A 25,104-nucleotide genomic window follows, 5' to 3' on the forward strand; every position below is an offset into this window, starting at 1 on the left:
ATATACTTTAGTTATATTCAAAAATGGGAAGATATATTATACATTAATTTTATTATGTAAATGTATGTAGCTTAAATTATTAAAAGTAAGTATTCTACATAACCACATATTAAATGTCAGACAAAATTTACCCTCTTGTCCATTTCATAAGATGAAGCTTCTGTACTTGGCAAAAGATGAGTGATAGTGGCTATCAGGATCTGTCAGCAAAAATAAATCAATAAGCTCAAAATATGTTAAATTCATATGTCTTAAACTTAATTGTTATATGCTAAAGTGATAAAAAATCCACTGCCACAAATTAATCCTAAATACATTATCTAAATATATTACTTAATATACACACTATAATTTCAAGTAACTTAATAATAGGTAAGCTTTTCAAGTATACACACAATTATTATTTTATTTATTTTTGCTGTTCCTGGGGCTTGAACTCAGGGCCTGGGCACTATCCCTGAGCCTCTTTGTGCTCAAGGCTAGTGCTCTACCAATTTGAGTCACTGTGCCATTTCTGGCTTTTTCTGAGCAGTTTATTAGAGTCTCAGGCACTTTCCTGCCTGAGCTGGCTTAGAACCACAATCCTTGGATCTCAGCCTCCTAAGTAGCTAGGCTTATAGGCATGAGCCACAAATGCCTGGGTTTATACTATTATTTTTACATAACTTATAATAGGTAGCCTTTTGAAGAATATTTAACATCAATCAATTTCAATATTCATGCACAGAATCAAAATTCCACGTTCTGTCAATAAATAACTTCATGCTGAATGAGGTGAATATATAGAAAAATTTAAAGATATAGATAAGTAAAAAGATTTATAAAAATAACTGCAATCCTAGCACTTCAAGAAATCTATTTTGCTGCCTTTCTAGATTTTCCTATATATACTAGATAGACATCCCTAATCCTCAATTCAAAATGCTTTGAAATCCTAAACATGGAGCACCAACATGATGCTCAAAATTTTGGGTTTTGAGGCATTTTAAATATTTTGGATTAGGGATGCTCAACTGGTGAAATCTATAAAAGAAATCCATGATTCCCAATTCCAAAAAACTCCAAAGTCTGAAACACTTCTGGTCCCAAGAATTTCAGATAAGAGAAACTCACTGTGTACATATAAACATGCAGCTTTTTAAATGAATAAAAACTATTTGTTGAATATATATGAAGAATATGGGACGAAAATAAAAGGCAAAATATTTATATATAGTAATATTATTTACCCTGGAAAATTTTTGGTTTCTTTCAAATTTATTTTTTGAGATGAGGTCTTTCTAGGATAACATCAAACTGCTAGGTTCAAGTGACTTTCCAGCCTCCATCTCCCACATAACTGGTATTACAAGTATGTACCCCATTGTCAAGCAAATCAAGCTTTGAGTTTTAAAATTTTTTTTTTGTGACACCAAGTGTGAACTCAGGTCCTTTGGCTTGCTCAGTTAGCACTCTACAACTTGAACCATGCCTCTACCCCAGCTTTTTTTTTGTCGGTCGTGGGGCTTGAACTCTGGGCACTGTCCCTGTGCTCTTCAGCTCAAGGTAAGTGCTCTATAGCTTGAGCCACAGGGCCACTTGCAGCTTTCTAGTGGTTTATTGGAGATAAGAGTCTCCTGGACTTTCCTGCCCAGGCTGGTTTTGAACCCTGATCTGCAGATCTCAGCCTCCTGAGTAGCTAGGATTACAGGCGTGAGCCACCGGCACCCGTAAGTTTGAGGAAAACATGGGATAATATACATGTAGACAGATAGATAGCAAGATCATTTCCAAAAAAAAAAAAGGCTCAAAGAGATAGTTAAAATGATAGTTATGACAGATATCCTAACTGACATGATTTGATCATTCTACTACTGAAATGCAATAAATACATGCAATTTTGTTTCAACCAATAATTAAAATAAATATACTTTTATAAAGAAAAGGACTATTTTGGTCAAATCTAGTATATGAGAAGTATCTGCTTCATACTGGTAACAAAATTTGGGTTCTATACTTAATTCTGCAACTAGGTAACCATTAGTGATATGCTTTAGTACCGAAATCCTTTTATAAAACTACATAAAGATAAAAGAAATAATAAAAAAAAAGAAATATAGGAGCCTGGCACTTGTGGCTCACGCCTGTAATCCTAGCTACTCAGGAGGCTGAGATCTGATGATCACCGGTTCAAAGACAGCCAAGTTCAAAGCCAGCCCGGGCAGGAAAGTCCACGAAACTCTTATCTCCAATAAACCACCAGAAAACTGGAAATGGCACTGTAGCTCAAGTGATAGAGTGCTAGCCTTGAGCTGAAGAGCTGAGGGACAGCACTCTGGCCCAGAGTTCAAGCCCCATGACCGACAAAAAAAAAAAAAAAAAGAAAGAAATATAGGAAAGATTGTGGTTGGGAAAAGCAGATAGAGATTTTTATTCTTTGAGGAGATAGTTTTTTTTTGTTTTTTGTTTTTTTTTTAATACATCCTAAGATTAAGGTAGGAGCTTTAATAATCGTCTTTAGACTGGAGAATGTTATGCATGATTGAGTAACAGAAGTTTTTATAAATATTTAAAGAAATGCTAAAAAAATTTTAAGTTTTTTTTATTGTGAAAATACCATACAGAGGGGTTACAATTACATGAGCAAGGTAATGAATTCATTTCTTATCAAGCATTGTTGCCTCCTCCTCTGTTTCCCCTTCCCATCCCTGTCCTCCCCACTTCCCTCCAGGAGATAGTTTTTAAAGCTAATAACGAAAAAACATGAAACATTTCAGGTAATAGCAAGAGAGTAAGAGGTATATCTAAATATGAGTAAGCCTGGACAAAGGAATCTGCACACAATTTTGGAAAGACAGGCGGGGTCCTCATTTGGAAATTTTCAATTTTCAGAAGCAAAAAAAAAAACAACTGGACTATATTTATAGTGGAAGGGAAATGATTTTTATTTTCCTTTTTTTCAGGCTACCTAAAAGAATAATGTGAATAGGAATGGTGCCTTCAAGGGGAACATTGTACCAGCCAGAAGAAGGCTATTACAATATTTCAAAAAAGAAATAAATGACCAAAATGTCAGGTGTTACAGAAAGTATATGAAGAATGAATTAGAATGAAAAAATTATAGTCCAGGGGCATAGCTCAAATGGTAGACCAGAAGGCCCTGAGTTCAAACTCTAGTATCTCAAAGGAAAAAATAAAGAAAAAAATCCAAACCCAACCCACCTAACCAAAACCAACAAAGCAAACTAAAAACTAAAAACAACAACAAAAAAATCCACACAATCAAAATCTTCATAAATAACTGAGAAAGGACATAAAAGAACTAATGTCCTAACTTTGATAAATGGCAAGATGTAATATCTTAACTAACTTAAGAGAAAATGGAGCAGAATATAGATTTATAGCTTCAAGAATAAAATTTGCATTAACATTTAATGTTCTATTACTAATAAAACTGTTTTTATTATGTTCAAAATGAAAACTTTTTTTCTTTTTAAAGATATTTAAATCACTTTAAAATGCAATATTAGCTGCATACTGGTGGCTCACACCTGTAATCCTGGCTACTGAGGATGCTGAGATCTGAGGATTGCAGCTCAAAGCCAGCCCGGGCTGGAAAGTCTGTGAGACTCATCTCCTATCTACCAGAAAACTGAATTGGCGCTGTAGCTCAAGTGGTAGAGAGCTCGGCTTGAGCTGAAGAGCTGAGGGACAGTGCCCAGGCCCAGAGTTCAAGCCCCACAACCAACAACAACAACAAAAAGCAAAATTATTGAGTAAGTGTTAAAATTATTTAATAAGTGTACAAAAGGGTTTCAATTCAACAAGTCAGATTATGAGTACAATGCATCTTGATAAATGTCAATATCACTCTTTCTATCCTTCATCCCCTATCTGTCCCAATACTGTTCATTTCCTCAAAAGTTACTTGGTACATTTTTACAATGTACATTAAAGTCTGTCAAAAATGAAGAAAACAAACTTCTAATACAAAATACAAAGGAAGGGGAATTCTGAAAGTACAAAAAGCATGTGGTATAACCATTATAGAATTATGCAAAAAATTTAACACCTATTAAATTATTTTTCATTTTAAGATATCTAAATCTAAGACATTTTTACAAGGTCATAATGGAAATAAGTGAGAAGTTACTTACCTGAATAATTTTCAAGGGAGAATCAGGCTGGTAAATCTGAAGTCTAGGTATGTAATGAACCAGCATGTGAAGCATATTACAAGCTACATGAGCTACTGTTTTATTAGTAAACTGTAATAGTAACAACAAGATCACTGTTATAAAAAATTTCTTTATGAATTATTTATCAATGAATTAGTTGATTTTAAATTTTTATTTTTCTTATATCACTGTAATTTTGAATATTATAATGCTAGTAGGAAGATAAATCTACAGCTGCAAAATTTTTAAAAACATAAGGACAAAATCATTTTACATTTTCTTTGTAATGTTTGACTAATAACCATTAAACTTGAATTGCATTTTCTTTTATCTGGAATTCTGCAATGGTTTCTAAACTTCTAATCTTGTTATCAAGTTTCCACCATTACAATCTACTCATTACATTTCCAAATTAAACTTCTAAAGCATTGCTCTGATCCTGACATTCTCTAAGCTTAAAACTCCTAAAAGATTTCTGCAATAGCCAAGTCAAACTTTTCATGCCTATCTCTCTATATCCAAATTTCATACATACTTCAAGCTGCAACAAAATGTTTTCTTTCCCCAAGTCTTCTGATAACTAAGCCATACGATCTCTGTTTTCTCTAAAGTAAATCAGCAGTTTGTATGTACCACTCCTGTAGTAATCTGTTTTATAACTCATATTTTAACACTTCACAGCTTATTGTCTCAAAGATAATGTGCAGTTTTTATTCTTTTATCTTCACTTTGTCTAGCAAAGTAATTTGAACATAGTATATATTCAGAAATATCTATCAAGTAAATAATACTATTCAAGAACATATTAGCAAGTTGTATAGTTAAGAGTCTTCAATGGAGGGACTGGGAAGGTGGCTCAGTGGTAGAGCACTTGCCTTGCATGCTCGAGGCCCTGGGTTCGATTCCTCAGCACCACATAAGCAAAAAGAAAAAAAAAAGCCAGAAGTGGCGCTGTGGCTCAAGCGGTAGAGCGCTAGCCTTGAGCTGAAGAGCTGAGGGACAGCGCCCAGGCCCAGAGTTCAGGCCCCACGACCGGACCCAAAAAAAAAAAAAAGAGTCTTCAATGGGTGTTATGGTTGGAGTTCAATGATAAAAATAATATACATCTAAATAATATATAAATGGGTAAAAAAAAGAACCCATTTAAATTGGGCAATCTTTGTACTCAGGAGGCAGAAGCTGGGGGATGGTAAGTTTCAGGTGAGCCTGGGCTACATAGTAAGTTCAAGGTCAGCTTGAGATAATAGTGAGATCCTGTTTCAGAACAACAACAAAAATAACTTATTCAGATTTTCCAAATTATTAGATTAGTTCTTCCACACAAATCTATGCAGGCTATAAAGGCAGCATTTATCTTTAATGAGAAACACAAAAGCTAAATAGTTCAAGAATTTAGGAAATAATAAAGATCAAAAAGTCACAAAAACACTAGTTAAAAAGCTAATTGGTTTTTGTTTTTTAAGAGCCCTCCTCAAACATTCAAGGGACAAGGCCAAATACATAAAAAGTTCAATCACAAAAATACTCTAAACTCAAGATGAGAACTCTGTGTGTGTGTGGGTGTGTGTGTGTGTGTGAGCGCGCGCACACACACACTCGTGTGCATGTGTGCTTAAATCAGGGCCTGGGTGCTGGCCTTCAGCTGTATTGCTCAAGGCTTGTGCTCCATTTCTGGTGCTTATGAAATAAGACTTAGGAACTCTTACGGACTTGCCTGCCTGAGCTGGCTCTGAACCACAATCTCAGATTTCAGTCTCCTGAGAAGCTAGAATGATAGGCAGGAGCCACTGGTGCTTGGCTAAGATAAAACCATTCTTAAGGAGAGTCAGGATCAAAGAAATCATGTAACAATAAACTAATTGAAGTATTTTTTCAATGTTTTATTTCACAAATGCACAAGGTAACATGAACATGTACAAGAAAAATATGCATTCTATATTAGCAATTTATCGAATCATTTTCCTTACCTTTAAGGAAACACAAATTACATTCAGAGCTTCTTTGATTTGAGGATGGTGAGACTCGTGGACTAGTTCTTCACAAATCCAAATGCCTAAACTGCAAAGTGCTACACATCTGCAAAAAAAAAAAAAAAAAAACCCAAAAAACAAAAAAACAACAACAAAAAAAACAGCCAACACTGAAACAATCACAAATAGAGAAGTCTTTAAAATACAACAATGTACCACATTGTACCAATTAACAAACATATACTGTGTTTGTTAATTAATACATTTGTTACTCTAATGACAATGCTATAAAGCTTTGCAAGTAAGTATGTAACCTGCTTTCAACAGTGAGGAATATAATTCTATTGACTGACAATAGTAAAATGAACTTAAGGGAAAATATGAAGCTAAAGTCTAATATTCTTTTTTTATCTTTTAATATAAGGAGGTATACATTTTTTTAAAACTGAGAACAACTTAAAATTTATGGAAGAACTCCAACTGAATTAAATCTCAAGTACAGAATAAAGAAAAGATTTGTAGAATTTCTATTCTGTTTCCTTGTGTCTTTGGGAGTTTAATTTCCCTAGCAATATAACTGCAGCCACGTTTCAGCTTAAAGGAAGTTATGTGATGATCAAAACCAGGAAAAACTTAGTGTGTTCAAGTTTAGGTTTCTGAAAACAGAGTATAATGGTTCTCTTTTAAATACAAAAAATATGTGGCATATTCTAATACTGATATTGTTAAATCCATCAGAATGCTAAATTATGAAACAATTCAATATAGAAAGTTTTATTTCTTAATAGAGCAGAGAAAAGGTAGTTTTTTGTTGTTGTTAATTTTTTAATACTGGGGATTGAACAGAAAGCCATGTGCTAGCATTCTTCCACTTGGATCTATGCCCCCAGCTCCAGTCAGTATAGTATAAAAGCTATTAAATTGTTTCTTATAAAAACTATTAAAGGAGGCAACAATGCTTGATAAGAAATGTACTCATTACCTTGCTCATGTAATTGTAACCCCTCTGTACGGTATTTTCACAATTTAAAAAATGATTTAAAAAAACTATTACAAAGTCTTCAAAAAGTCTATTGCTACTCACAAGCCTTACCACACTTGTAGATTTGAATAATCATGTCTTAAATTTAGCAACAGAAACAACTGTAGTCCTAAAACACCAATAAATTCTCAACTGTAGCATAACTCTTCATTAATTCAACTAATTATAGTCAGATCTGGGAGTATGAATGCACAAGTTTTGTTGTAATAAGAGAGAATAAGAACACTATGTTTCTGAAGTATGACAGAGACAGAGAGGGAAAGGGGAGGTAGGGAGAGAGAGGAAGGAAACCAAAGTTAAGAGTGAGCACAAAGAAATACACGGAGAGAACACACACACACAGTTTCCCGTATTTCCCAAATTATCTAAATGATCAAGGTGAATCAATTGTTTGCTTTGGCTCAGAGAGTGGTAAAAGCTTCAAAGCTTTTGGAGTGTAAGCTTCAAAAACACAAACAAAAGATATGAAACAAGTTGAGACAATGCTCAAGTTCCATTTCTGAGATGTACTAATTCTCAATAACATAAATTACTATGCTAATAAATCCAGGGTCTACCTCTAGGCAACCATGGTTTAGGCTAGCACATACTTTCCTTGAGAGCATAATTTTAAAAAAGAAAAAAACAAGGAGCAGAAGATTTAGTCTTTAGGTCAATATTCAAACCTTGTTCTGCCACTTATACATTACATGCATCTAATGAGACTGAAGACAAAGTGTGAGAGCAATATTTATAGTCTGCTATATCTGGGAGATAGAGTCAAAAAATCCCTAGGTTCTAATTTCCCTATCTATAAAAAGGACAAAAATTGTGCCCAATCTAGAGTTGCTACAAAATTCACTGAGACAATAAATACAAAGTGTATAGAGCATGCTTATACACAGGAAGATCTTGATAAATATTAGCTTTTAACTGGGGAGATAAAGGAAGGAGTGACATTGCCCCCAAAAATGTACTACTTCCCTGACTCATGAAATGGCCATCCCTCTGTACAATACCTTAATAATAACAGTAAAATACATTAAAAATGTTAGCTTTGGATTTAATACATGTTAATTTTTTTTTTTTTTTTGTCATGGGGCTTGAACTCTGGGCCCGGGTGCTGTCCCTCAGCTCTTCTGCTCAAGGCAAGAGCTCTACCACTTGAGCCATAGCACCACTTCCTGTCTTCTAGTGGTTTATTGGATATAAGAGTCTCATGGGCTTTTCTGTCTGGTCTGGCTTTGAACCATGATCCCGAGATCTCAGCCTCCTGAGTAGCTAGGATTACAGGCATGAGCCACCGGTGCCCAGCTACATATTAATTTCTAATCATCAGTTTCTGACTAGCAAGCTGGAATACAGTGAGTCCATTAATATCTCAGAACTGTGATGAAGATAAAAATGAAATAAATATTGCAGGAAACTCTTTGTAAAAGTGAGATGAGTATAACTGAAGAATTTGCTCTAATAAATTTATGGTAGTTAACTTGGCCATTAAGTAAGACAAAAATGCAATAATATATTTTTTTTAAACTGGAGCTATTCTCATTACATCAAATAGTTCATTTTCACATGTCTTTACTTGCAACTAAAAAGTTTAGAATAAAATTTGATCCAAATGGCCAAAGACAAATTCTGTACCTTTTGAACAACAAATATGAAGATAACTGATGAGGCTAATGATACATTATTCAAATTAGTATCAAGTAACTGAAAAATAAAACAGTGATATTTTAAGGAGAAGGAGCACAGTGGGTTTCTGGCAACCCGATAATTTAAATTTCAAACTTTTGGGGCAAGATTTATATAGCAAAATAGAAAATGTTGATTTTCAATGCTTAAGACACAAAGAAGAAGATAAAGCACACAGCTCAGTGGAAGAATGCTCACTGAGCATTCACAAGGTCCCTGGCACCAAAAAAGAGAAACAGGTAAAACTTTCCTAAAATTCACAAATATGTGAATATTAAAATATACTATTTTCTTAGATAAATTACTTTCTACAGTAAACATAGTTTCACTCAATTTAGTGAGCATTCAATTCTATTTAATGAAATCAGTGATAGTACCTATTATTAGTGAATAAGGTACAGTAGTATTTACTACTATTATATTTCAAGGTATCACTTTAGAAACAATAAATAAAATATAAAACACAAAATATACTTAATGGAATTAAAACAATTCATTTTAGCTATAGAGAATAAAGTAACTATAAAAAAGAACACTTTTTCTTTTAAAAAAGGAAGGTAAATATGTTAAATCATGTGAAAGAAGTACTTGATCATTCAAATAATTTAACGTTTTAATTCTGAAATAATCTGGACTACTACTACAATTCAGTAAAATAAAATTTCAAACCAGAATAATTAAGTGATGAATCTAAAAATATCTGACCTACCGTGCAGGACCAGAGGGTTCATCTCTTGCTGAACTTAATACAGTTTTAATGATAAGTTCCTAAAACAAGAGGAAATAGTTAAAAGCAATGACTAAGATTAGTTCAACAAATATTTATTAAGAAGCCACTCTGGGCCAGGCATTATGTCAGGTAGAGGTAGAATAGTTAAATAGTTAAATAAAAGTCTGTTCTTATCCCCAATTACCCATTAGAAAACTTTAAGTGGAACTGGCTCAAAGTAGTTGAGCACTAGCTCTGAAGAGCTCAGGGACAGTGCCGAAGCCCTGAATTCAAGCCTCATGACTGACAAAATAAATAAATAAAAATTAAAGAGTCCAATGTTATTCCTATAGGTAGTTAAGTCACAAAATAATTTATGATGTCTGTAATCAAAAGTATATTATGTTTGGGGGGTGAGGGATGGGGAGGGTGGGAGATAGGGGATGGGAAGGGGAAACAAAGGAGGAGGCAACAATGCTTGATAAGAAATGTACTCCTTACCTTGCCCATGTAATTGTAATCCCTCTGTACAGTATTTTCACAATAAAAAAGTATATTATGTTCAAAATATCTTTCTTATTAGAATAATAATAAAGGCTACTAAAAGATAATTAATAGCTCAAAGATATCAACAACTTTTTTAAACTTTGAAGTGATTAAGAGAGGAAAAGGGAGAAGAGCTATATGAGACTTTAGATAGGAGATAGTTTTTCAAGAACACAGAATTGTGAAACACAACAGCATGCTCCAGGAGGCTATAAGTCAGAGTACCTGAAGAGTTAGCTTTGGTGAAAATATGAAAATAAAATATGACCATGATGATATGTAACTCTCCAATATTCATTTTCTGACTAAAAACAATTATAGCTTTATAGGCTTTTTTACTTTCTTCATCAGTATTAAAATTGGCACTGATTTTGGAGATTTGTTTCCACAAAAAAAATGTTTTTAAAAAAGTCATTTTTAAACCATGACTGTCTACAATAATAGCTACCAAAGATCCACTGACAGATGCTACTAGTAGACTAGTCTAACCTTGAACAAACAACTAGCTAAGTGGACTGAAACTATTACCTATCCTTGGCCTTCGGGATCTTCTGAAAATAGAAAAAAGCAAAAGTTGTATTGTTTTTATTATTGGTCATTATAACTTTGCACTGGCCCATATGATTTTAAGTATAATTGAAGTTTATTTACTTAACTATTTCTGAGTGTATACTATACACCAAAAAGTGTAATAGCACTGTGGTAACAGTAATAAGGCTCTGCGGTATTTATTTAAAGCAGAAAACAGGTACTGCACAAATAATTACAAGCATACTAAATATTCCAAACAAATACAGATGCTATGAGAGTGTATGTAACACTTCTGATATAAAAATGTCTTTTACAGAAAGCAACTTTAAAAATTATCAGCATAAGCACTGAGAAGCTATAGAAGTAGCTTTTTCTCAACTATTCTAAGGACCAATTCAAATTAAACAGGGAGATCATCTGGTAATGACTGTGACAGGCACTATTACCTAGGATTCTTAAGCCTTTGGGTATTTGTAATATATGGGCATTCAGTGAGAGACAAGTCTTGACTCAGTGATGAATTATTCACAGCCAGTCACCTGCAGGTCCCTGAGCAGTGATTGTCTTTATCTTCACCAGGACAACTTTTTCATACCAGTCCCCTCTACCTTAGTTTAAGAATTACTGAGTCCAGAGGACTAAGGAAATGATCATGTCACACCTTTCCTTCTAAACAGAAGCTGACCACTACAAAGGCACAAAAGAACTTCTCACTAATTTTCCACCTATGAAACTTATATTTTAAAAAATGATTATGTATAACAAGGGACATTTGGCATATTTGTTCCTGAATACTGTTCAAGCCTGTTAATGTTTCAGGTACATGAGATTGCCATACCAACTCCAAAATTTCAGAAATAGTATACTATTACTATTACTTGGAACAAAAATGTTGAAAATTTTAAAAGAGTCAAATATGCAGGGTTAGTCTGCCATGTCTATCTCAGAAGCCTTACCCTAGCTGCACAGTATGTGGCTCATGATGTTCAATGACAGAATAAATTTTACCTAAAAGATAGACATTTTGAGTAAGTTTAAGAATTAGAAAAAGGCACCAAAGCCATTTTTTTTTCCAGCCATAGGGCTTGAACTCAGGCCTAAGTGCTGTCCCTGAGCTCTTTTTGTTCAAGGCTTGTGCTCTACCACATTGAGCCAGAGTGCCACTTCCAGTTTTCTAGTGGTTTATTGGAGATAAAAGTCTCACAGACTTTCCTGCATGAGCTGTCTTTGAACAATGATCCTCAGATCTGGATTTCCTGAATAGTTAGGATTACAGGCGTGACCCACCAGTACCAGCTCCAAAGCAATATAAACACAAAAAGAAAGTTATATAAATTTTCCAGGTCTTTCCATTTCTTTATGAATGGGGCAATGCTATTCTTTCTGATGGAAGCACAGAACTCCATTGTGTATATGTACCACGTTTTCTTGATCCATTCATCTACTGAGGGGCATCTGGGTTGGTTCTATATCTTAGCTATAGTAAATAATACTGCAATGAGCATGGTCGTGTCGTGCTGGTAGCATTAATATGGTCTTGTTTGTGGTCATTGGGTAAATGCCCAGGAGTGGGATTGCTGAGTAATAGGGGAGCTCTATGTTTAGTTTTTTGAGGAACCTCCACACTGCTTTCCAGAGTGGCTGAACAAGTTTGCAGTACTACCAACAGTGTAGTAGGGTTGCCCTTTGATCACATCACCACCAGCATCTGTTGTTATTAAGATTTCTTAATAATGGCTATTATAGCTTGGGTAAGATGGTGTCACAATGCTGTTTCGATTTGCATTCTTTTATGGCCAAAGAAGTTGAGCTTTCCTTCATCTATCTACTGGCGATTCTTATTATCTCTTCAGAAAAGTCTCTCTTTAAGGGCTTAGCCTACTTATTGATGGGGTGGTTGTTTCTTTGGGAATTTGCCAGGCCCAAAGAGAAGTAGGTTGCATGGTTTCCCTCATTTGCAATAACTGGAATATGCCTATGATATTCTTAACAGGGGATATCAATAGCCCAATTGTTAAGTGCATAGGACCAATATAAACTTATCAACATAAGCTCCAAGAATTGGAAACAAGAGGTTCTGTATGTAGTTATTTCTTTTTGTTGTTTTAGTTTTCTGTGCTGTTTGTCTTGTATATAAGTTTATCTGATCTGTGGAAAGGAAAGGGATTCATGGGAACATCAAGACAAAGGATGATCTAATGCAACAATGATGCTCATTTGAATTTATGTTGGAAATGAACTATACAACTTGTCTGGAGAGAGGAGTAAGGAGTGGTAAGTGGGAGAAAAATGAAGGCGAGGGTAAAAGTATTTAAAAAGAATGTACTCATTATTTACTTATATAACTGTAACCCCCGTTCATCACCTTTACAATGGATTTTTAAAAAATAATTACAAAGAAAAAGCAAAGAAAGAGTACATATTTTATTATACAGATTTCACAGCTATAAAATTACTAAAATGGTATTTCACAGCTATAAAATTACTAAAATGGTATAAACTAGTATCTGATTTCTTACCTTAACATCTGTAAACTGAGAGACAGCAATATCAGGTACGTTGGGATGGAGAGCAGGCAGTTCAAAATATAGGTTGGGAAAGCAAACTAACGATCCCAGAAGAACTTGTGCTTCCACTCTTGGTGCCTGTGTATCAGATGTTAAAAATCTTTAAAATGTATTTGTGTTCTTAAACTCTCTCTGTTAAAATATTCATTATTCAATAATATTATAGAAAGAAATGAGTATAAAAAATTCAGAAGGAAAGGGGATACACAAAAATATATGGATGGAAATCTAAGTTTCCAGGACTCTGAAGGCAGAGGCATGATGATTATGAGTTTGAGCCCAATGTAGGCTACATATTGTCCTGCTTCCAAACAAAACTCTTATCAAGATTTTTTTTTCAAAATCTATATTTACAGATATAGGAAGCATATATGAAAAAGGCAGGGTAAACTAACATCTACCATCCTATAAAACATGAAACTGAGCCGGGCACTGGTGGTTCACACCTGTAATCCTAGCTACTCAGAAGGCTGAGATCTGAGGATCACGGTTCAAAACCAGCCCGGGCATTAAAGTCTGTGAGACTCTTATCTCCAATAAACCACTCAGAAAACTGGAAGTGATGCTGTGGCTCAAGTGGTAGAGTGCTAGTCTTGAGCTGAAGAGCTGAGAGACAGCGCCCAGGCCCAAAGTTCAAGCCCCATGACCGACAAAAAATAAATAAATAAAATAAAAAATGAAACTGATAAAAACTGAAAGAGATTAGCAAGGAGTTTTTCTGTGAAGATGAGTAAAGTAACTGGGAATGTTTGAGTGTGTGGATATAATGAGAACAGACCTGAAATATGACTAAGTAAGAAAGGCAAACTCAATCAATTATTTTGTCATCTGTCTAAGAGGGGAGGGATACATTAACAGAGGAAAAATGATATACATAGGATCTAAAGTGGGAATTCAAAAGCAAGATTTAAGATCATTATTTCTGAAACCATTAGAGACTGAGTGCCAGGCTTGATTTCAGCAATGGTTTGGTTCCCTAAGTAGCCTTCCTTAGTAAGTATTTATCATATAAATAAAATACAACATGACTATTTTCTGTATTTTCCAGAGCATTTTGTTACACAATGAATATCCTTCTAGATGTATTGGATAGAAATTAGTAACATAAAAAATAAAGATGGTAGTATTTAATTCTCTGCAGAACCTCAAGAAAAGCTGTAGGAAATGTAGATTCATCATCTGTGGCTCACTGAAGAATATTAGTTTCCAAAGTAAATAAAGTGATGTTGGTTTGTATATTAGCTTTCTCTGAATTTTATCAACATTTGTTACTTTCCTAGAAACCGATAATTTTGTAAACTGACAATACTACAGTGATCTTATAGCTTATTTAATATCTGTGGGTTGTTTTCCAATTAATCTACTCCTAGCTTAATATATTTAATATTCCGAAGGTTCAATCATCTTTCTCCTCACATTAAAATATTTAATTGGTTATCTAATATACTGTTATAACCTGGGCTAGTTGCATTCAAGAACTTCTAAGATATCAAGAGCAGTGATTCTCAATCTATAACCAATTATTTTACCCATCATTTGTGATGTAATTAAAAGAGATTGATTTAGTAGGTCTGGGATGAAGTCTAAGATTCTGAGTTGCTAATAAGCACCCAGATCATGCCCAATGCCACTTTGTATATTTAGACATACCTCTACATATGCTATACTTTTGCAGATTAGTGTCTAAATATTAAAGTAGATTATCTGTCATTGTCTGAATATATTTTCCTTAGGTCTGGTTTACTTTGCATGCTTCTCATTGTAGACCTCAGCTTCCTGAGTAGCTAGGATTACAAAACTGATCCAGTCCAAGCTTGACCTGTACTCTTTCTTCTTCATTTGCACATTTTCTCTAGGTGATTGTATCTAGTTTCTTTTGGAGATGGGGGTGGGGGTGGGGGTGGGGGAAAGAGATGACCTTATTATTATTAATTTTTTTTTTTGTCAGTCGTGGGGCTTGAACTCTGGGCCTGAGTGCTGTCCCCAGCTCTTCAGCTCAAGGCAAGCACTCCACCACTTGAGCAACAGTGCCACTTCCAGTTTTCTGGTGGTTTACTGGAGGTAAGAGTCTCATGGACTTTCTTGCCCAGGCTGGCTTTGAACCACAATCCTCAGATCTCAGCCTCCTGAGTAGCTAGGATTATAGGTGTGAGCCACCGGCGCCCAGCAAGATATGACCTTCTTGAGCTTATGCACTGTCCCTCAGCTCTCCAGCTCAAGGCTAGCGCTCTACCACTAGAGCCACAGCACCACTTCCTCTTTTTTTTTTTTCTGCTTATGTGGTGCTGAGGAATCAAACCCAGGGCCTTATTTATGCGAGACAAGCAGTCTACCACTAAGCCATCTTCCCAGCCCTGTTTTCTTTTTTTAATGTGGAAGAAGCGATCAATTTAAACTATAGAAAAAACATTTTTTTGCATACAGTTTCAAGGCTTGGGCTATCACCTAAATACAAATGCCACCCATTATAAATTTCAGTTCAGCTGGGTGCCAGTGTCTCATGCCTGTAATCTTATCTACTCAGGAGGCTGAGATCTGAGGACAGCAGCCCAGGCAGGAAATTCCTATCTCCTATTAACACCCAAAAAGCCAGAGGAGGAGTTTCAAATTGTAAAGTACTAGCCCTGAGCAAAACAGATCAGGGACAGTGCTCAGGGCCTGAGTTCAAGCCCTAGGACTCGCACAAAACAAAACAGAAAAATAAAAAATAAGTTTCAGTTCAAACAGCTTTCTTGAGCTCCTGCTTATATATGCAATTATTATCCTGACATCTTAGGAGATGTTTAATAAAAGCCTTACCATGCTATACATACCATTCCTTTTTTAAAAATTAGCATACATTAGTGATACTGGGGGTGTGAGAGTACCTGTGACATTTCCACACATATAAATAATATATTCCTTCAGCTCCCCGACTATTTTCTCCATTTCCACTTCTCCTTAAAACAGTTTCAACAGGTTTCATTGTTCATAAATGCAGATAAATTAAAGAGGCTAAAGCCATTCTCACCTTCTCCAGCTCACTTCTGACACCCATGTATGAATATTCTCCAGCTATTGTGTCATGGCTCCATGACTATATGAAAAATTCCTCACTTGCAGTGTTGGGGTTTACTACAAGGGCACATTTCTCTTCCTTATTTCTGTTACTAGCCTGCTGCTTTTCCTCCACCTTTTTTCCTTCTATTTCCTTAATTTTATTCTACTTTAAATTCTGTTTTGCTCCACATATATTTTTATAGCTTTTAAGACAAAAAAGTAATCTCAGTGATTTTTTACATATCATAAATGCTTTATTTTCTTTCTTTTTTTTTTTTTTTTTTGTGGGGCCTGGGTGCTGTCCCTCAGCTCTCTAGCTCAAGGCTAGCGCTCTACCACTATAGCCACAGTACCACTTCCTCTTTTTTTTTTTCTGCTTATGTGGTGCTGAGGAATCAAACCCATGCGAGACAAGCAGTCTACCACTAAGCCATCTTCCCAGCCCTGTTTTCTTTTTTCTTTTTTTAATGTGGAAGAAGCGATCAATTTAAACTATAAACTTTCCTGAACATCACTTTGCATCTTTTCAGTAATAATTGCTCCGTCCTTATTGCTTTGTTAGCTGAGTCCTTGATTCATTAAAAGTTGGTTTATATTAACAGAACTAGAGATAAAACTTACATTGAGAAAAGCTGACGAGGCCACTCTACCAGCTGCTATAATAAAATCCATAATAAGCATTGTGGCACCAGGCAATCCAAGTGAAAAAAACTGAGGTGAACAGTGCTTGATAATTGTATTGACAATATCCTTAAAATAAAGAATGAAGAAAAAGAATATCACATATGTAATCTTGGTTACCAGCAAATCAGTATCTTTAAAAACAGGTAAGATGTGAATTATAAAAGGTAACAGATGTACACTGGCTAACTGGAATGACTAGTTTCAAGTTTTCTAAACAACCTATGCTTAGTATTATATATTCTTAGAGAAAAGTAAACTGATAATACATTTACTTAACTAATATAAATAATATACTTTTTTTTTTTTTGTCGGTTGTGGGGCTTGAACTCTGATACTGGGCGCTGTCCCTTAGCTCTTTAGTTCAAGGCTAGTGCTCTACCACTTGAGCCACAGTGCCACAATATACATTTTCTTTTTGTCGGTGTGGGGCTTGAACTCAGGCCTAGGTGCTGTCCCTCAGCTCTTCAGCCCAAGGTGAGTGCTCTACCACTTGAGCCACAGCACCACTTCTGGTTTTCTAAACGGTTTTATTGGAGATAAGAGTCTCACGGCCTTTCCTGCCTTGGCTGGCTTTGAACCACGATCCTCAGAGTTCAGCCTCCTGACTAGCTAGGATTACAGGCGTGAGCCACCAGCAGCCGGCTACATATTTTTATAGTAGACAGCAATGATTGCTCTTTGCTTCATAAAGTTAAAAATGTTAGGCCCATATATTGTAAAACCTACTTGTTTCAACATAACAAACATCTTGGAATTCACATAATTTGCTATATGCAAGCTAGAGAGATACTTTTTTTTTGATAAATTGAGGTTCTTTTTTTTTTTTTTGGGTCAGGTCATGGGGCTTGAACTCTGGGTGGGCCTGGGAGCTGTCCATCAGCTCAAGGCTAGCGCTCTACCACTTGAGCTACAGCACTTCCGGCTTTTTTCTTTTTGCTTATGTGGTGCTGAGGAATCGAACCCAGGGTCTCAGGCATGCAAGGCAAGCGCTCTACCACTGAGCCACCTTCCCAGCCCAAATTGAGGTTCTTTAATGATAGAAATCTAGAAATAAATTTCTCCTATCCTTAGAGATACTGGGGGTAGATCTTATATTGTACCACTTAAGCCGTATTCCCAGTCTTTTGCTTTTAATAGAGTCTCAAATGCTATTTTCCTTGCATTCTGGCCCACCCCCAACCTCCCGCCCCTGCCCTCCTGGTTACTAGGGCTTGAACTCTGAACCTGGGTTCTGTCCCTGAGCATCTTTTGCTAAAGGCTAGCATTCTACCACTTTAATTGGAGATACTTTTCTGACTGGGCTGGCTTTGAAACATAATCCTCAGATCTCAGCCTCCTGAATAGCTAGGATTATAGGTGTGAACTACAGGTGCCAGGCTTGTACACTTTTAAGGGAACATTCATTCACTATATCTTTGGAATTTACAAGGATCCAGTATATTTGAATGTATTACTCAATGTGATATATTAAATAAAAGCTCTATTTTTCTAGTAATCCAATTATCATTCTGAAACAAATTTACAATCTACATTCTATTTATATATATATATATATATATATATATATATATACACACAATGTAATTTTGAAGTTAATGTAAGAAGTTCACTGTCAAAAAGAAAGTTATCTTTTAATACAAATTTAACACTAAACATTATGTACAAGTTTAGTCAGTATAAAAATGTGTTACTTAGATTTGCAATCTCTTCAGTTTTATGACAAAGATCAAGATCCCTTAAGTGACAGTCTATAATATTTGATTATTTTGAAATTGTAAGTGAAGCAATCATTAAGTCAATGTAAATGTTACTATACTACCATAATTGATGTTAATAAGAAAATGAGAGGTACTGATTCTTAGAGTCGAAAAAAATTTCTTATTGCTGCATAGTCATTAGCAAATTCATATGCCTCAAGTACTAATTATCAAGTATTATTTATAAGCACATAATAATAGCTACACTGGAATATTACAAAAAAAGTGCTGCTAATTCAAGTAAAAGAAACATTTAGAATCTTCAAAATGAGAACTGGTATAACAATGTAATTGGAGGAATATTCAAATTAAACCTAGCTTCTACACAGAGCTTGTTTTCAACCATGTTTCAAGAATAAACATGCTATGGAAGTAAATTGTATATAAGCCACTACATATGAAGATTGTTTTAATTTCACATCTTAAAAACCAAGAGTTAAAACAATCAAAGGTCAAGGACAGAGAAAATAACTTTTTAGAGGCACATATATTTACCTGATCAACATGTAGCAATCCACAATGCATTATATTGTAGAAATGTGTTAGAAAATCTCTGTTTGGAGATACATCTTGTCTTCTTTTCATTGTATTACAAATAAGTTTATAAGCATGCAATTTGCCTTGTTTATATTTATCAGTCAACATGGTTGCCTAAAATTAGGAGATAAGCTTTAATATTCCTGAACAAATATTATTTGCTAGATCCTTAAACAACTGAAAAGAACAGCACTGTATCTGTATTCATTTATTTCTATGCTGATCCAATTTCCTTTCCTTTTCTTTTCTCTCTCTCTTTTTTTTTTTTTTGTAGTATTGGAATTCCAACTCAGGATCTTTCTTATGATTTGTGCAAGCACCCTTCTACCTGAAGCATACTTCCAGCCCTTTTTGCTTTAGTTATTTTTTCACATAGGATTTGTTTTTGCCTAGACTGGTGTAGACTGCTATCATATTATTTATGCAGTTGGGATGGAAGGTGCATATACTACCATACCCAGATTTTATTGATTCAGATGTAATCGACTAACTTTTTGTTTTTGTGATAGTAGGGTTTGGACTCAGAGTCTTTCTGGGCTAGTGCTCTACCACTTGAGCCATGCCTCCAGAGATGGAGTGTAGTGAACTTTCTTTCCTGGGTTGCCTTGAACCAAAATCCTACAGATCTCATCCTCCTGGGATGAGTTTACAGTTAGGATGAGATTATCGCTAGGATTATAGGTGTGGAGCACCAGGATATGATGGTTTCACTAATTTTAGTCCAAGCTGGCCTCCCACAGAGATCTTCAATATTTCTGTCTCCCATAAAAATGAGCTACCATACCTGTGTTGTCTCAATTTCTTCATAAGCTAGAAAACAGGACTACTAGTTTATTGAAAATTATTCAATTCAGGTGTGACGAGTCACAAATTTCACTTAGGAAAATGTACCAAACATCAAAAAATACTTAAAGGAATTCAATCTCTAAAAGTATACACCATAACCTGATACACAATTTTTTTGTTTTGTTTTTTTTTGGGGGGGGTCCGATCATGGGGCCTGAACTCTGGGCCTGGGCGCTGTCCCTCAGCTCTAGCTAGCACTCTACCACTTGACCCACAGCGCCACTTCTGGCTTTTTTTTTCTTTTTGCTTATGTGGTGCTAAGGAATAGAACCCAGGGCCTCTGGTATGCAAGGCAAGCGCTCTACCACTGAGCCACCTTCCCAGCTCCCTGTGACACAATTTGAGGTTTAGCTTTTACTTGATTTTTATACAATAAAGATATACTTTCTTGGGGCTGTGTAACTCAGTGGTAAACCACTTGTCTAGCATATATAAGACTCTGGGTTAGGCTCCTAGTGCCACAAACAAACAAATAAATACCCTATTATCCTATACCAACTTTTGCTTCTTTGAATAAAATTAAAACAAAGAAATATGTATAATAATTTTGTCATGCTGACTCTCCTTTCTGTATGCCTAATGACTTCATAAAGACACAGTTAAAATCTAAGTATTGTAAAAGACTACATAATAGCTGTATTTTCTATACATTATTTAGTAATGTACTAAACACAAAATTGTAAACTAATGCTTTATGTATTAGGCTTACCTTAAAGAGCCAAGGTGTAAGAATTCTTAGTGGAGGAATCAAAACAGGTGGAGAAGGGGAGGTCAAGTTATCAGTTGAAATGCCAAGGTTATCTCTGATCTATAATTTTCAAATAAAAAGTAACAAACTTATAAAGATTGTTCGTTCAGCTTTCTTTCCTTAAACTGAAGTTAGATTCAGTTTCGCTACTAATTATATATTTCATTATGGTTCAGTGACCCTCCCATAGTGGACATCAGTTTTATGTATAGTAAGAGGTTTGGGTGTAGCAATGTTCTCCAAGGATTCTTCTAGTAGTTTACTGGAGATAAGAGTCTTGTGGGGGCTGGGAAGGTGGCTCAGTGGTAGAGCGCTTGCCTTGCATGCCTGAGGCCCTGGGTTCGATTCCTCAGCACCACATAAGCAAAAAGAAAAAAGCCGGAAGTGGTGCCGTGGCTCAAGTGGTAGAGCGCTAGCCTTGAGCTGAAGAGCTGAGGGACAGTGCCCAGGCCCAGAGTTCAGGTCCCATGCACGCCCCCCCCCCCCCACCCAAAAAAAAAGAGTCTCGTGGACTTTCCTGCCTGGGTTTGACTTTAATCATAATCCTCAGTTCTCAACCCTCTGAATAGGTAGGATTACAGGTCTGAGCTACTAGTGCCGGTCTAAGATTCTTCTAATTGTTCTCCCCCTTCCTGCCTTTAATCTGGCTGCTTCCCCCCACCCCACCTTTTTAAGACAGTGTTTCACCACATAGCTGATGTAGGCCTGACATTTGCCATATAGCCCAGGCTTGTCTTGGATTAAAGACCTTTCTGCCTCAGCTTTCTAAGTGCTGGAATTATAGGCATGCACTCCCAGATATTTCCCTCTTCTATTTCTTTTTTTGCCTGTCTTGGGGCATGAACTCTGGGCCTGGGCACTGTCCCTGAGCTTCTTTTGCTCAAGGCAAGTGCTCTACCACTTGAGCCACCGTGCTACTTTGAGCTTTTTTGAGTCGTTTGTTAAAAATGATAGTCTCACAGAATTTCCTGCCTGGGCTGGCTTCAAACCACGATCCTCAGATTTCAACCTCTGTGAACTACTGGTGCCCAGCTTTCTGATTTCAACCTCTGTGAACCACTGGTGCCCAGCTTTCTATTTCTTAATACTATATTTTTCATTCCTTCTTCTGCTAAGGCCTTTACTTTCTCTTTTACCTTGGCTAGGTTCTGCCAAAGTTCACAGAGGTAATCAAAAACTTGAGCATGTATTTCAGGATCCATAATAGCATTGACATCACCCAAAATGCCTAGCATTCTTCGCCACATAACAGTAGCAACATCTGCATGCCATCCAGTGAGAGTACCTCCTGCCATTACACTACAACATTCAGATGGAAATTCACTGATTTCTGTAGGAAAAAAAATGATACAAAAGTGTCAGTAATTTCTAAAGAAATTATCACAAAAAGCAAAAGCACCAACTGAAATAAATAATTTCACATATCTACAAAAGTAAATAAATGTACTTGTGTGTGTGTGTGTGTGTGTGTGTGTATTTTTTAATTTTTTTCCTGAGTTTCCTGAGGTTAAAACCTTACCACTTCATAATTTGCTATTATGGCAACAATTCTTCAACAGTGCTTCTATCTAGATTTACCTAAGGAGGAAACTATACAAGTACCACTCACTGAACAGATACCAGATCGAGAAATTTATATTTGATATAAATACCCATTTCATAAGCACATGCTATTAGTCAGTCTTCATAGGCATATATCTTTGTAGTGAAGAGAAACATTTTTATAAGTTTAATACAGATCTATCATTAAAAGATTTCACAATATCATGAAAATACATTTTATTAGAAATTTGGTTTTGTTTTTTTTTTTTGTCAGTGGTGGGGCTTGAACTCTGGGCCTGGGTACTGTCCCTCTGCTCTTCAGCTCTAGGCTAGCACTCTACCACTTGAGCCACAGTACCACTTCTGGTTTTCTGGTAGTTTATTGGAGATAAGAGTCTCATGGACATTCCTGCCCTGGGCTGGTTTTGAACTGTGATCCTCAGATCTCAGCCACCTGGGCAGCTAGGATTACAGGCATGAGCCACCGGTGCCGGCTTTTTTATTAGAATTTAAACATAAAAATTAACATAAACAGGCTGGCAACGTGGCTCACTGATAGAGTGCTTGCCTTGCATGCATGAGGCCCTGGGTTTGATTCCTCAGCACCACATAAACAGAAAAAGCCAGAAGTGGTGCTATGGCTCAACTGGTAGAGTGTGAGCTGAAGAGCTGAGGGATAGCACCCAGGCCCAGAGTTCAAGCCCCACAACCAACAAAAAAATAAAAAATAAAAAAAATTTAAAAAAATTAAAAAATAGCATAACTATAATTTATTAAGTGAATTATGGGACTTGAATCAGGGCTTGGGTGCTGTCCCTAAGCTTTTCCACTCAAAGCTAGCACTCTATCAAATGAGCCACAGCTCCACTTCCAGCATAACTATATTTTTACCTACCAGTATTGGCAAAATAATATAGGTAGCCATGGTCCTTGTCTTATTTCTCCTAACTATGTACTAAACAAGTTATTTAATAATCTCACTAAGGCTACAATTCTCCTCATGTGTAAAATACATGGTTTAGTTAAATATCAGTATAGGTCTTCCTCCCGTTTAAGAGTTCACTATTCTACCACATATATAACTACTTTATTCAGTGTATGGGAAAATCATTAAAATAAAGGGAGCTGGTGCAGTGGCTCATGCTAGTTGGGAGATGGATATCAGGAGAAACGTGGTTCAAGGCTTGCCCAGGCAAAAAGTTCCAGAAACTCCAATAGGAAAATTGAAGTCAAGCAAGCCTGGGCATAAATGCAAGATCCTATTCCAACATAACTAAAAAGAAAAAAGGCTGGAGATGTGGCCTAAGTGGTCGAGAACCTGCCTGACAAGTATAATGCTGAGCACAATCTGAAGCACCAATAAAAAATATAAAAAGTGAATAAAATATCCTTATATATGAAGAACTTTGAGAATTAACATTTTGCAGACTGAATCTTAAGATTATGATCACTTCTGTCTGATACTAAAGTATTCATAAATGTATAGTAAGTTGATTTATACTCTATGTCTTTGTAATACTTAAGGTTCTTTCCTCTTTTTATGGGAAGTATATAATAGCAGATTGTTTTGTTAAAGAGGTACCAGATAACTTTTCTTCATAATACGAACAGGCTAAAAAAACACTGAAACAAAAGAAAACAAAAACACAATAAAGTTCTAACCATTGTTGTAATGATTTCCTATTCTATAGCACCTGTATAATACAGATGAACCAACTAATTGGTCTCTAATTTATATTTCTCAAAAAAAAAAAAAAGCTAACAAAATTTTCAATGATTAAAAAAGGCAAGTAACAATGTGTGATGTTTAAGTTCTGGAATGAGTTGTTGGTGTAGGGTAGTTATAAAGGTCATTGTTTGGACAACTGATAAAGTTTCATTATTGAATAAGACAATAATAGTATGTCGATGTATTCAGAATGAAGCCATTATACTGTGGTAATGCAGGAAATGTACAGTTATTCTTAGGACATACCCACTGTCATATCTAGGTGTAAAAGGTCTAATATTTGCAAATCTCTAATAGGTCAAGAAAGGAAAAGGCAAGGGTTTTTGTGTAAGTTTGAGCACATGTGGAAACAACATAAAGCCTAACTGTTAAAACACTAATAATTGCTATATTTATGTGAGTGATTTTTGAGTATTCATTTTGCTAGTTTAACTTTTCTGCTAAATATTTTTCACAAATGATGGGATAAAACTGTAAACAAACAAAAATTTCAAAGACAAAATGAGAGGGAGAAAAGATTTCAAATAATCCAGAAGCCAAAAATAAAGGCTATTATGTAATTTTAACTAATTGCACCTTAAAGAACGAGGCCTTTTTAAAAAGACCAAAAGTAGCCAGGCACCAGTGGCTCCCGCCTATAATCCTAGCTACTCAAGAGGCCAAGATCTGAGGATCACATTCAAAGCCAGCCCTGGCAGGAAAGTCTGTGAGGCTCTTATCTCCAATAAACCACTCAGAAAATGGGAAGTGGTACAGTGGCTCAAGTGGTACAGTGCTCGCCTTGAGCTGAAGAGCTGAAGGACAGTGCCCAGGCCTAGAGTTCAAGCCCCATGACTGACCAAAAAAAAAAGTCCAAAAGTGGCAGGAGTAAATGAGAGAGGGAGTAACATTGTTGGACAAGAACTATACTCATTACTTTTTTATGTAACTGTAGCTCCTCTGTACGTAACTTTTACAATTGAAAAAAAGCCCAAAAGTTATATGGGTTTAAATTTCTTCATTTGGGTGAAGGTGAATCTTGTCTAT

The 25,104-nt window shown here is 35.7% G+C and overlaps 1 protein-coding gene across 6 annotated transcripts in view; it reads right to left on the reverse strand.

Moving 5' to 3' along the window:
- Ralgapa1 (Ral GTPase activating protein catalytic subunit alpha 1) overlaps nucleotides 1-25,104 on the reverse strand; it is a 222,137-nt gene that overhangs the window by 93,048 nt on the left and 103,985 nt on the right. For all 6 annotated transcript variants that reach the window (XM_042677921.1, XM_042677925.1, XM_042677922.1 and 3 more), the window contains exons 22-30: nucleotides 21,944-22,137; nucleotides 20,769-20,867; nucleotides 19,172-19,327; nucleotides 16,857-16,985; nucleotides 13,149-13,274; nucleotides 9,553-9,611; nucleotides 6,125-6,233; nucleotides 4,137-4,247; nucleotides 132-200 (exon numbers count right to left, since the gene is read on the reverse strand). In XM_042677921.1, the coding sequence (XP_042533855.1) occupies nucleotides 132-200; nucleotides 4,137-4,247; nucleotides 6,125-6,233; nucleotides 9,553-9,611; nucleotides 13,149-13,274; nucleotides 16,857-16,985; nucleotides 19,172-19,327; nucleotides 20,769-20,867; nucleotides 21,944-22,137 (1,052 nt within the window). The remainder of the gene's footprint in view (nucleotides 1-131; nucleotides 201-4,136; nucleotides 4,248-6,124; nucleotides 6,234-9,552; nucleotides 9,612-13,148; nucleotides 13,275-16,856; nucleotides 16,986-19,171; nucleotides 19,328-20,768; nucleotides 20,868-21,943; nucleotides 22,138-25,104) is intronic.

Source organism: Dipodomys spectabilis, unplaced genomic scaffold, assembly GCF_019054845.1.
Source record: "Dipodomys spectabilis isolate Male_0828 unplaced genomic scaffold, ASM1905484v1 ptg000042l, whole genome shotgun sequence".
Classification (NCBI taxonomy): Eukaryota; Metazoa; Chordata; class Mammalia; order Rodentia; family Heteromyidae; genus Dipodomys; species Dipodomys spectabilis.